Source organism: Chaetodon trifascialis, chromosome 5 (genome assembly GCF_039877785.1).
Source record: "Chaetodon trifascialis isolate fChaTrf1 chromosome 5, fChaTrf1.hap1, whole genome shotgun sequence".
Lineage (NCBI taxonomy): Eukaryota > Metazoa > Chordata > Actinopteri > Chaetodontiformes > Chaetodontidae > Chaetodon > Chaetodon trifascialis.
This window is the reverse complement of record NC_092060.1, coordinates 20,921,087-20,933,271: the sequence shown is the minus strand read 5'-3', so window position 1 is coordinate 20,933,271 and position 12,185 is coordinate 20,921,087. Positions and strand designations below refer to the sequence as shown.

Genomic DNA, 12,185 nt, shown 5'->3' with positions numbered 1-12,185 from the left:
TGAGTACTACTGCTGGTACTACATTTTACTCTCTCTGCATTACTTTTGCTCAACTAATTGCTGCTGATACAATGAGAAATGCAGTGTAGTTTTACTACATACAGTAATTGGAAGCACTGTGGAGGGTGAGCATAGAGATCAGTTTCTCTGCACTTCCATTTTTAGTTTGCACCAACAGGGCGGACATGGCCTTGTTATGGTGACCTGCAGGCCTGCGAGTGAACAGGTGCAGTGACACACACTCACATACGCAGACTGACTCAGCTACTAAAACATTTACATTTTACGCAGACATTTCCACATTATATTAGTAATTGTTGAGCCTGCATGCCCATTGGACAGCATTAACATGTTGTGACCCAGGTGAACAGAAATAGTTTATTTGCTCTACTTCTGATGCAAACAGAGATTATCTTATCTATTTCTTAAAAAAGAAATTAAGAGCATTAATTTCCAGTGCAGTAGATGTAACAACCAGTACGTTCAACCAGATGTAACTGTTCTGTGTACATTTCACCATAAAAAGACAGTTTTGACACAGCTCATCCCAAACATGCTGACCTCTCCTTGTCTAATCAGATCTAATCTGAATCTCATACGTCAGCATTGCATTGGGGAGAGGTTCAATGCAGCGTATGAAGGCTTGTCATTACTAATGCATGTGTTTGGTGAAGCAGTGGAGTGGGTCAGTGACTTCAGACTGCAGAGGCTGCGTGCTCTGTGGAGTCGAGGGGAAGAGGAAGATGGAAACCTCATCACCAGATATGCCCTGAGTACAGTGTGACCAGCCAATCAAGTCAGTGGAAGGGTGGACAGAGGTTATCTATGTTTAAAATTCTTTACCAGAGCCTGAAATAAACTATCCCACCTTTGTTTTGAACTGTCTTCAAACATTTGACATGTTGGGAAATATGCCTTAACTTTGTTGCAGAGAGTTAGATGAGAAGATTAATACCACAGGCATGTTTGTCTGTACGCTAAATATGAAGCTACATCCCACGAGATAGTTAGCTTAGCTTAGCTTAGCTTAGCTTAAAGACTTGAAACAGAGGGAAACTGCTACAGTAGCTTGGCTCTGTCAGACAGTAAGAATATTCACGTACAAGCACCTGTAAAGATCTCCAATTCACACATTTTACCTCAGTTGTTTACTCTGAATAAAAAAGGAAGTGTGATGTGATGGGTTATGTGTTGGACTGTGTATTAGTCAGGTGCTGTCACTTCCTTAAGTTTCCACTGGTTGATGTGACATATGACCATTTGTTAAACCACATACACTTCAGGCATAAATTGTTGATCTTTAGGTGCTGATGGGCTGGCCCCTTAGATCTTCTCATCTAAGTCTAGGCTGTGCTGAACTGTTTATTAGTATAATTTACTTGTGTTAATATTTTATTGCAGATGCTGTAAAGTACTCTCAATAAAAGACAAATTGCAAAATCAGCAGTCGGAGGTCTCTGAAGCATGTTTGCAATGTGGAGAACCGGAGCAGATGGGGGTGTGGTCCTCAGCTGCTGCTGTTTTTGCACTGTGTGTGTATGTGTGTGTGTCAGCTGACACTGGGCTGTGGTCAGAGTCTGGGAAGAGTCTACTCAGCAGAGGACAGCAGCGCCTGATTTGACGTTGGTTTAATGACATAATGAGATAAGGCCTGTGCACAAACCACTGCCCAGGCCTCTGAAAGCTGTCATCAACATTCATTTCTTTATGGCAGCAGAAGCTCTGCTCCTCAGGCTACTGTTCATTTTCCACTAGATTTACCTACATAAACAATAAGGTATGAGATAAAAGTGCTGAGGGTTATTTGTCTAGTGACTACAAATCCAAGATAAATATATATTCAGCTGCAGTAGTTTGGGATTTAACTGCAGTGGAACTCCATGTTAGCTTGTCAGGGGACTATAAAACAGAGCCATTATATTAGTAACTGAGATTTCAAGATGCACATCCGCCTCTGACAGAGAAAATAGATCCTGTTAGTATGAGGCCATCTAGTGGCTCATGCTGTAATACAAAACTGACTGGCTTAATTATAGTATTAATACCATTATGCAACATGCTGATCCTCTGTAAATGTTTAAGTGAACCAATGTTGCACCTGAATATGAATATTTGCAGTCAGATGATTATAATGATCTCTACTAAAAAAAAAGGTTGTGTGCATGAAACGTCCTGTTATAAATAAACCTGTCAAATGTGGAAAACACTATAAATTAATTTAATTTTCATGTTTTGTCTCTGGCCAGATGTTTAAAAGGCACCATAATAAGAGAATAAAATGACATATCTTTAAAAATTAATACATACAATATCATAAATAAGCACATAATAGCACAAGACACACTCACCAGTAACGAGTATAAACATTAACATGTTAGTTAGCTGCAATCCATCCCATGAGCAGGTCTATGGTGGGCTTTATTTCTAATTATAGCTGTAAACTTGTTGCATGTGCACTGAACTGTGACACCACCTGGTCATCATCACAGTTATGATGTCATTAGCTCCCTAAATTATTCAGCCTAAATCTGTCCAGACGCTCTGCGTGGTACCACTTTCAGACTTCAGGAACAGGCGATCACTGCAGGTCACAGATCACACCATGAGACGCATTTAGGTCTCCTGGACCAATATGCACCTTTGTTTGGTACAATTATAGACAAACACGCCATCCAATGGGATTAGCGAATGACTCAGTCAGCTCTGGGATTGGCTGAAACACCAACACAACATTTCCCAGGTTGAACCTCCCACATGGGGTGACCAAAGGCTTAGTGTGAGCCTGATTGGTTTTATAGCTGCTGAGTACAAGATGTTAGTAGAGACGAGCACCCAAACAAATGCATGGACATAGAACTACTTCTGTAAGTATTCTTTACATTTCTCCTAGTTTATTGTTTCTCTCCTACTTGTTGTTGATTTAGTCATTCAGTGGTATCAGGGACGAGCAGTTTAGTGTCTACTGAGTTAAAGATGCTTTGTTTTAATCCACTGATTCATCACCCATGTGCACCGTTTGCACACTGTGTGGATTGAAACTGGTGCAGTGTTGTGCATAGTGTTTTTCTTAGAGGTTATTATGGCAATATGAATAAAAACACTATTTTTCAATCAGTGATAAACACAAAGCAATCTACAGTAGGTCTGCTGTAGGTTTATTTATTTATTACTGCTGCTTATTGAGATTTTTTATTACACTATAAACCCTTGCACAATTTTACTGGGTATTTTTCATGCTAAGTATTCCAGTTTCTTATTTTATTTAGGCTTTCTGACATCACTAAAATCAGCATGTATATTAACATGTTTACTTTATATGTACAAAGTAACATTCAATTGGAACAAAAATCTCAGAAAGCAGCATTGGTCAAAATAAACAAATCGCTTTAAATGATGAAACCTAAAATACATATTTTTTAGCATACATCCATGCTCTTTTTTAAATCTGCACACAGAGCAAACACATAAATATCTGACATTCAAAGTGTGTCGCTGTATTTTAAAAACATTGTGAACTGATAACAGTTTTATACAAACTTACTCTAAATGCCTAAAACATTGAGATTTCAGATGCTTGTGCAAAATATTCTTCTCAAACATGGAAAATGTAAACTGTAATGTAAACAGTGATGACCTCACTGTCTTCTACAGTCAAAACAAATATGGGTCAGGTTGTTAACAACACTGTAAAAACAGGCCTCTCTAAACTGGATTTAGCAGATTATGGAACCTCAGCAGATGCACTGGACAAAGGACTGAAAGATCTGCTGGTGTTTTTTTTAGCACATGGTCTCAGACACACCTGTTGCATGTGTATTACAAGACTCATAATTCCCAAGACTTGGCAGAAGCTTTTACTGGCTCACACATGATCAGTATGACACGAGATGATACTGGGAATACAGTAGCTGTGAAATGAAATGAGATTTGAAATTAAAGTGAGTTTAAGAGAGCTAGATTACAGCTAATTTCTGTGGATTTAGAGCGAGACACTTGGCTGGATTTTGGACCATCTGTAAAAGTCTCTTAAGCCCACAGGAGACACAAAACATCTTTGTGTTGGACTTGGCCATGAACCCGCAGTGACTCAACCCAACAGCCCTATTTATGTGTGTGTGTGTGTGTGTATGTGAGTCACACTAAGGTTGACCATCTGTTGGCAGGTACCAGTTCCAGAGAAGATGGTGGCCACTGTGCACACCTTTCTCACCTCAGCTAAACATGTTCAACCTGATGAGCAACTGCTGCACCTGGGTCTCCAAAATACAGGAACCAATCAGGTAAAAATAACGCATTCCTTCAAAAATGAGAAAATAACGAGTCTAAGGAAAGATGAGTGATGCAAAAAACACAGGATTAGGCCAACATAATCAGTCTCCAGATCTCCTAGATTCACTATATTTGACCAAATAAAGCCTCTGTGTTTATGTTTTACTTCCCCACTTTGTGACTGTATAAAGGATCTTACTACATGGGCTCAGGAACACTTCGTTAATTTGCGAATGAGTGCTTCCCCCTTTTTTTTTAAATAAATGTTTCATACAGCATACCACCTTTTTTTGGCATCGCGGTTGTAATATATATTTGCATGTCATGCACACTTCACTCACACTTTACTGTGCATACTTCTTTGCAGGAAAGTGACCATTCTGGCGGTTGGTCTTGACAAAGCAGGAAAAACATCCTCTATCAGAGGGATGTTAAGAGGTAATTCAACAGCAACCTTAAAAGTGACTTATTGTTTAAAGTGCTCAAAGCAGGAACACAAACAATGATCCCCCTGTGTTTTACTTCCTGTCCTTCTCAGTCCCCCATGGTGTGGAAGCAGGACCCACCCAGGGCTGCGTCCGAAATGAGCTGCGCGTGGAGAACTACCTGGTCACCTTGCTGGATGTGGGAGGATCAGCAGAGTCGAGAGGAGCCTGGAGGGAACTCTATGGGGAGGCCCATGGGATCATCTTTGTGGTGGACTCCAGTGACAGGCAGAGGATAAAGGAGGTCAAGGAGGTTCTTGCTGACCTGCTGAAGCAACCAAGAGTGGCAGGAAAACCCATATTAGTGTAATTACATTCAATGTTCTACATACAAGTACAATCTAACGTCACATGTGGGGTAAACAGCGCCCCTTAGTGGCTGATGAGAGGGCACACTGAAAGAACTAATCACTGGGTAAATGTAAAGCTGAGTCACTTTGGCTTCCTCTTCTTAGGTTGGCTAACAAACAGGACAAAATGAACGCTTTGCTGGGAAGTGAGCTGATTGAGATTCTGTCACTGGAGAAACTGGTCAACCAGAGTCGCTCTCTTTGCCACATAGTAAGTGTGGTCCTAAAATTCACTGATGCAAGCTGAAAAATCTCTTGTCACCTGTAGTGATGAAGGCAGACAGTAACAGACCTTTGGCCTTTGCCTCTCAGGAGCCTTGTTCAGCCTTAATGGACCTGCGACGCTGGTCAGACAGGAAGACTCAACGAGGCCTTCGCTGGTTGCTGCGGGCTGTTTGTCTGGATTATCCTGAGCTGTGTACTCGCGTAGCCCAGGACAGCAAGAGGCCTCTGCAACCAAAGGAGAAGGAAAAGAACTGGAAAACAGAGAAAGTACGCAGGAAAACCAAGGGGGAACGGTAAGAGAGGCCTTCACCTTCATAGCTTTCTTTGTACAAATCAACATGAAATTAAACGTGAGCTATCAATCAATCTGAGCTGCACACTCACCTTTCATGTTAAATGTTTTTTCACCTCAGACTGCGATCCAGCAAGTCAGATCTTCGCCAGGTTCATCGGCCAAAAGACAAGGAGAAAAAGTCGAAGGGTGAAGGAAAGCTGCAGCCCATTCGCAACATGCTGCAAAAGGTGAGGGAAATATCTCACATCCCACATCCACAGCCTTTTCCTAACCGGGTCTATATTCTATGTTGCTGCCCTTTTGCTACCTTATTTTTGCATTTTGTCTGTAATTGTGAAGCCCTCCATAATAATGTGACATAAAATGAATGTTACACTCAATAAGTGGTGAATTAAATGCAGTCTTTCATTCACAGGACACTTCTCTGAAAAAGAAGCTGAAGACGAAGAAGAAGAAGAAGCCGGTTAAGGTCAAGGAAGGCGAAAAGGATCGAGAAGAAGCGAATGATCAGGAGGAGGACGAGGAGGGTGACGGTAATGAAGGAGAGCAAGAAAACTCTGGTCATAGAGAGAAAGCCAGCAGTGCCCTCATCCCCCCGAAAAAAGGCAAACCGAAACGCAAAACAAAGGTGAAAGGAGAGACTGTGGATGAGCCAGAATCAGCTGACAATGACGAGAAGGCGCTCAAAGGTTGAAACCAGTTATTAATGGCCTGTATTTCTTGGATATTAGCTGTTTGAGACTGGAAATCTAACATTTCTTTTATCTTCCGTCCAGTTAAAGGGGAAAAGAGGAAGAAGAAGAAAGTTGTGAAAGTAAAAAGAAAGAACAAGATCAACACAGAGGAGATGCCCGGAGCTTACTCTCAACCTGTGGACCTGTCTGCAACCTTTGGTGAGCCTCACCCACTTCTTCCTTCTCCAAATCACATACAGTAACACTTTGGACTCTGAAATGAAGAAATCACGGCTTTAATTTTAAAAAAAGATGACCCTGTCTCCCGATAGATCTTTACCGAAAAGCAATACAGGCTCTGAAGGAACGTCAGGATCAGGGACAGTGAGAGTGAGTCCTGGTTGTGTCCTGGGACCTGAGTGAAGGATGTGGTCCACAGCAGCAGCACACGGTCACACTGCACCACTTCACAAACTCTCACAGCCTTCTTTCTGACTGCTGTGTCTTCATCACTTTCTATAGATGATCGCTTCAGACCTGATCCCTGAACCTTTGGGGTGAAACTTTAAATTTCAATGTGTAGTGAAGGGCAGGTCTGGTTAATCACGTAATGATAGAAAAAATATATAAAAAATATAAATAAATAAATATTGTATGCATTTCAAAATGTGGTTGTGACCTGGCCAAAATGTGAAAGGAGGTTTTGTTTGTATGAATTTATGCAATTTTGACTATGCGAAACATGATTTTTGTTATCTATATCCTTTTTTAAAAGAATATTTGACTCTTATATGGTTATTTTATTATTAACATTTTTCAGCAATGAACAGTGCTCTGGGCAGAGTATGGGACAATGTTGAAGTGATGAACAACTCTGTGAAACTGTACAATAAACATTTTGTCACGACTTGCATGGCTTATGTGTTTACACTACAGCAGCAGCAACAACAAGAAGTTATTTAGATTGAATACAAAGCAGCGAGACTGAACGAAGAATAAGATTGTTTATCTGACTGTATATCCTAATGAGCTGGGCTCTGTGCCCCCATCTTTACCATCTTCTACAATCCACCATTCACTTCCTACATCTGCAGAAACTCTATTCACCAGACGGCACCAAAGATATGAGTCCTAGTGCTACAGCTTTGGCACTTTCTCCAGTATTGACAGTACTTGACTTATGCAATGACAAAAATTGTTTAATTGTTTAAATTGTTTAAAAACTAAAGACAGGCAAAACCTGTTTGGCGATTATATTAAGTTTTCCTTGCCAATCCATTGCAGCAAATGGTTAACTAAGACTTGAAACAAAGGGCAAACACTCAGCTCAGCCTAAAGGTAAAGAAATACATCTAAAAGTGCCTTTAAAACTCTCCAATAAATTTGTTATACGTACTTAGTTTAACCCATCCAAAAAAGGGACAAGTAAAAACGTCTGCTTGTGATTTTAGGGGAGTTGTTTGTGGGACTATTTCTTTTCCTGGCGCAGTGACTTCCTGTAGTCTTTCCTGGTTGCCTAGCAACCTCAAGTGATCTACTAATACAAACGCACAGGAAAGCAAATAAGTGTATTTCCAAAATGTCGAAATATTATTGAGAGTTTAGAGAGATTTTCAGTTGTTTAGAAGCTGGAACAGGCAGGTTCATGTCATCAGTAAATGCAGTGTAAACAGAGCGTGTAGCTGTGTTTGTATCGTGGATGAGGCTAATGTTGAGTCTCCTGCTCGCGCACAGAGGGGTACAGTGCGTCGCCATTTTTTTTTCTCGTTTATCCAGAAGCCCATCCCCCCGGTGCATTTTCACCGGGAAACCGTCCGAATTTCATTTCAATTCAGTGGGAAGCTGCTGCGCGCACGGTGGCGAAAGATGGCCTCACCAAGGACAATTACTATTGTGGCCCTTTCTTTTGCTTTGGGTTTATTTTTCGTGTTTATGGGGACCATTAAGCTCACTCCGAGGCTAAGCAAAGATGCATACAGTGAAATGGTGAGTAAATCCTAATGATAAACTGCCCGCATCTGTGTCGATAAAGGCCATTGTTCGGTATCGGCTCCAGACGCGAAAAGGCTGTCAGGCTCGAATAATGCGAGGAGATGCTGACCTAAATAGTAAAAGATACGGGAAATGGATGCTTTCGATATATTCTCTTTTAATCTGCCTCTGTGAAGCATTAGTTAATTTGCCAGAGGACATTTCTGTATAACCAATGTGAAGACTTGCCTGTACCATCACAGTTAGCACACATGCTAGTCCTATATGTTTTAAGATAAGGCTAAACGTTGAAATATTTCGTTGTTAGCACTGGTGACAGCCATGAATCAGCATAGATACATGTCGTTAAAACAATACGAATCGCGTCTGCCAAAGGCTAGGAAACGCTGAAACAGGGATGAATGGTAGCCAAACGATTGAAGGCACCTTACTTTCTTAATACAGGCTATAATTTAGCCTAAAGATGCACACGTGGATAATCAATAGATTTGTAAATTATAGCGTCTATATTGCTCATTAAATATGTACTAACTACTAAGCTTGTCGTTTAATATGAAGAGCAGTTTGACAGCTGAAGAGCAATGGCGGCGCATTCGAGCAAATTCTGTGAGGTGCACCTGTCGGTGCTGATGTTGAAACGTCCTGAGTGGAAGATGATAGCTGGCATGCCTGAAGGCTTCATGCAGGATCCAAATGAATGTGGTCAGGGGATCCTGTTTTATCACAATTGCATATGTTTATGGGATTTTTTGAGCTTGGGAGCAATAAGCTGAAGATAAATTGTACAGCCATAGTGATGAAATATAAGGTTAAACTCTTGACTTGAGAATGACCTTACATGGTCCTTAAATTACCTCACTAAAAGACCCCTGCAGGAGTTTGTATGACCTTAGTTCAGTGTTAGAGATATTTAAAATGATCTCTCATCTTCCTCCTTTCAGAAAAGGGCATACAAGAGCTATGCCAAAGCATTGCCAGGCCTGAAAAAGATTGGGATCAGCTCAGTCCTGCTTCGTAAGATCATTGGCTCTCTGGAGGTGGGCTGCGGCGTTGTGCTCACCCTTGTGCCGGGCAGACCGAAGGATGTGGCCAACTTCTTGCTGCTGCTGGTCATGCTGGCTGTCCTGTTCTTCCACCAGCTAGTAGGAGACCCCCTGAAACGGTACGCCCACGCTCTAGTCTTTGGTATTCTGCTCACCTGCCGACTGCTTATTGCCCGTCAGAGCGATGACCGGCCAGAGAGAGAGGACAGCAGAGAAGAACAGCACATCAATGACCAGGAAAAGAACAAGGTCAAGCAGTCTTAAGATCCTCTTCTACTGTCCTCCAAGCTACAACATGGGAACCTGGTGCGCCTCTATGGATTGTAGGAATTCAAATTTTGAAGGAAACAGTCACTCCCAGTAATAATACCCCTCACACACATATCGTGTCCCATCCAGCTGGCTGAGTGATGACTCTCATCTACTCCCCTGCCCTCTTAATGTGAAACTGAGAACTTCTGAACCATACATCCTCTACATAGCCATGGACAATCATACATGTGGAAACTCTCATGAGCTCAGCTCACTGTCACAATAGTAATTTCCCTATTTATTTTAGTTCATCACTGTGTTGAAAGTGTTTGTGTTCTTCTTTGCAGTCAAGTATGAATTTCATTCATGTTACAAGTTGATTTGAGAATGCTGTTTTTCATGAAAGAATCTTTGTAGCTTGTTTTTCTAATTTGTTTTTATACTGTAGGTAGGAGAAACTGATAATTTACGAATTTCAATAGTTCAAGCATGTTTCATTTGGTTATGAGTGCAGAACATCAACCAAAATGAGCACTTTTGAAAGAATTTTGTACTAATTATGCATCAAGCGGTATTCCATATCCACATGTTCTTTTAGTGCAGTGTTACCAAAAGGCTATTTTAGAAAGAAAAATATATATAAATCCTGGTTAATTTTTGCAGAAGTACGCATGAAATCCTTTCTCCCAAAGTGAAATAAGCTGAATATTTTCTGTCTCCTTTCAGTTCAGTTACCACAGTGAAGTTGTTAAGCTGGTAGAGACAGCAGTTGCTGCCTCAGGTGTCTGCTGCAAGCTTGTACAGCAGAACATAACCAAATCCAAAAAGTCTTTTTGCCTGTCAAAACTGGAATTTTACCTTTTGTAATTCACAGTTGAAGTCTTAAACTTATTCACTGTCTCTTAAAGATTCTGCTCATCTGTTTGGATTTTTCTCTCTAAAGATGTGAAAAGCATTCCTTTTACAGTTTTGTTAGGGGATGAAATCTAAGTTGAAAATTGTAAGTTTTGAGATTCACAATATTTCTGTAAATGATAAACTTAAAATAAACATTGGAGGTGAGAATGACTAAATACATATCTATTTTTTTTGCACATTTGTGTTTCTCAAAGTCAAAGTTAATAATGGTCCCTTAAAATTGCAGCAGAGGGTGCTGTTGTGTGTGCTGTGAAGTTGTTACATAACGTCAGTCAGTCCCTGTCAGGGAAATTCCTTCATATCAGCAGGAGCTACACATGAAGTGTTATAGGCCCACATACACAGTGCCTGTCATCATACCCTGTAAAGGATTTGTTGCTTATTTTATTCCATGCATTACAGTTATTTCTGCTTAATTCAAGCCAAGAATTTAAATCTTTTTTAAATGCTGACATATAATAGAAATTGTAAGTTTATCAGGTTTAGCATGACATGAATGAAGGTCATAGGGGAAGAACCTTGATGAAGTCATTCTGTGTAAATATGCTTTTTTCAGACCATTTCTGACTGCAGAATTTGGCTAACATGTTAAGTGAATGGGCTGAAACTGTGCTTTATTCTAGAGCCACGTTTGACACAGCAAACCATCCCAAACCCTACATGGACAGAAAAGAACCAGGCCAATGATAGATCGAATACTGGGAGTGACAGTAGAAGAAGTGTAGCTCAGACACAAGGGTCTTTCTGTTATGTGTTCAGCCCTCAGGACAAAATGGAGTGATTTTGGCTCTTCTTCTCCCCTGAAGCATGAAAGCTGGACTGGACGTCAGTCACAGCTTACAGTTTGGGGGGAAGTTGGGAGAGTTATGTAACTTGCTCCCCAAAGAACAAATTATTACTGGTGTTTGCAGAACAGCATGAAAACATATGACTAAGTACAGCAACAAGTACATTTTTACAGAGAACACATTCTCCATCCGTTCCCATGTCCATCGTTATGTCATTTGGTTTTGTAGGGTTCAGATAATTTATGCTATTTTGGTTTTATTTGACCAAGTTCTGAGATTGGATATCTTGATTAGTCAGTCAACAGAAAATTCATTGGCAAGAATTTTGATAATTCATTTATCATTAATGTCTTGGGGTTTTGGGCCATTAGTCAGACAAAACAAGACATCTGAATATGTTAAGAGGAGGTCTTGAAACTTGTGATTGATGCTATTTTCAGACGTTTTGTTGACCAAAGCGATTTCTTTTGAACAAGTGAAATAGCAGTGAAAGGACTTTCACTTTTGGTGTTTGAATAATAACATTAAAAAATCTGAACTAATTAAATTTCAGACAGTGTTGCAGTTACTCACAGACCTCCCTGAACAGTTTTCCCTGCAACTACTTTCTACTAAACCCACACTCTCTAAGAAAACTGCTGGTGAGTTCTGTGGATTATCCACAGCTGTGGGGACAGTGTTTCTGGAAAGTTGATACATTTAAATGTCATAATTCAGTGTTGTATGAACGCCACAATTAAAATTGTGCACACTGGTAAATATTAATTTACCAAATATTAATTTACCAGTGCGTACCAGTAGCAGTTATTGTTTTGTTTTTTTTTGTTTTTTTTGTTTTTGTTTTTTAGCAAGTACCATCTTCCGACGTTGTTAAGTGTTGCCTCCTGTCACGAA

General features: G+C 40.4%; 2 protein-coding genes across 2 annotated transcripts; both read left to right on the top strand.

Moving 5' to 3' along the window:
* Positions 1 to 2,753: 2,753 nt before the first annotated feature.
* arl13a (ADP-ribosylation factor-like 13A) lies at positions 2,754 to 7,205 on the top strand. The gene is made up of 10 exons (XM_070962698.1): positions 2,754 to 2,864; positions 4,164 to 4,280; positions 4,637 to 4,707; positions 4,808 to 5,060; positions 5,210 to 5,315; positions 5,417 to 5,622; positions 5,743 to 5,851; positions 6,040 to 6,313; positions 6,401 to 6,517; positions 6,631 to 7,205. Exons 1-10 carry the CDS (start codon positions 2,845 to 2,847, stop codon positions 6,684 to 6,686), a joined length of 1,329 nt encoding a protein of 442 aa, XP_070818799.1. The 5' UTR covers positions 2,754 to 2,844; the 3' UTR covers positions 6,687 to 7,205.
* An 851-nt stretch (positions 7,206 to 8,056) lies between these two features.
* Positions 8,057 to 10,658, top strand: tmem35 (transmembrane protein 35). The gene is made up of 2 exons (XM_070963478.1): positions 8,057 to 8,284; positions 9,232 to 10,658. The coding sequence occupies exons 1-2, from the start codon at positions 8,165 to 8,167 to the stop codon at positions 9,595 to 9,597; spliced, it is 486 nt and encodes a 161-aa protein (XP_070819579.1). The 5' UTR covers positions 8,057 to 8,164; the 3' UTR covers positions 9,598 to 10,658.
* Positions 10,659 to 12,185: the final 1,527 nt, after the last annotated feature.

Coding starts and splice junctions, on each gene's coding strand:
- arl13a (XM_070962698.1), top strand. CDS start 2,845: ATGGACATAGAACTACTTCT. Junction 4,708..4,807: donor TATCAGAGGGATGTTAAGAG/GTAATTCAACAG, acceptor TGTCCTTCTCAG/TCCCCCATGGTGTGGAAGCA. Junction 5,852..6,039: donor TTCGCAACATGCTGCAAAAG/GTGAGGGAAATA, acceptor TTTCATTCACAG/GACACTTCTCTGAAAAAGAA.
- tmem35 (XM_070963478.1), top strand. CDS start 8,165: ATGGCCTCACCAAGGACAATTACTATTGTGGCCCTTTCTTTTGCTTTG. Junction 8,285..9,231: donor AAGATGCATACAGTGAAATG/GTGAGTAAATCC, acceptor TCCTCCTTTCAG/AAAAGGGCATACAAGAGCTA.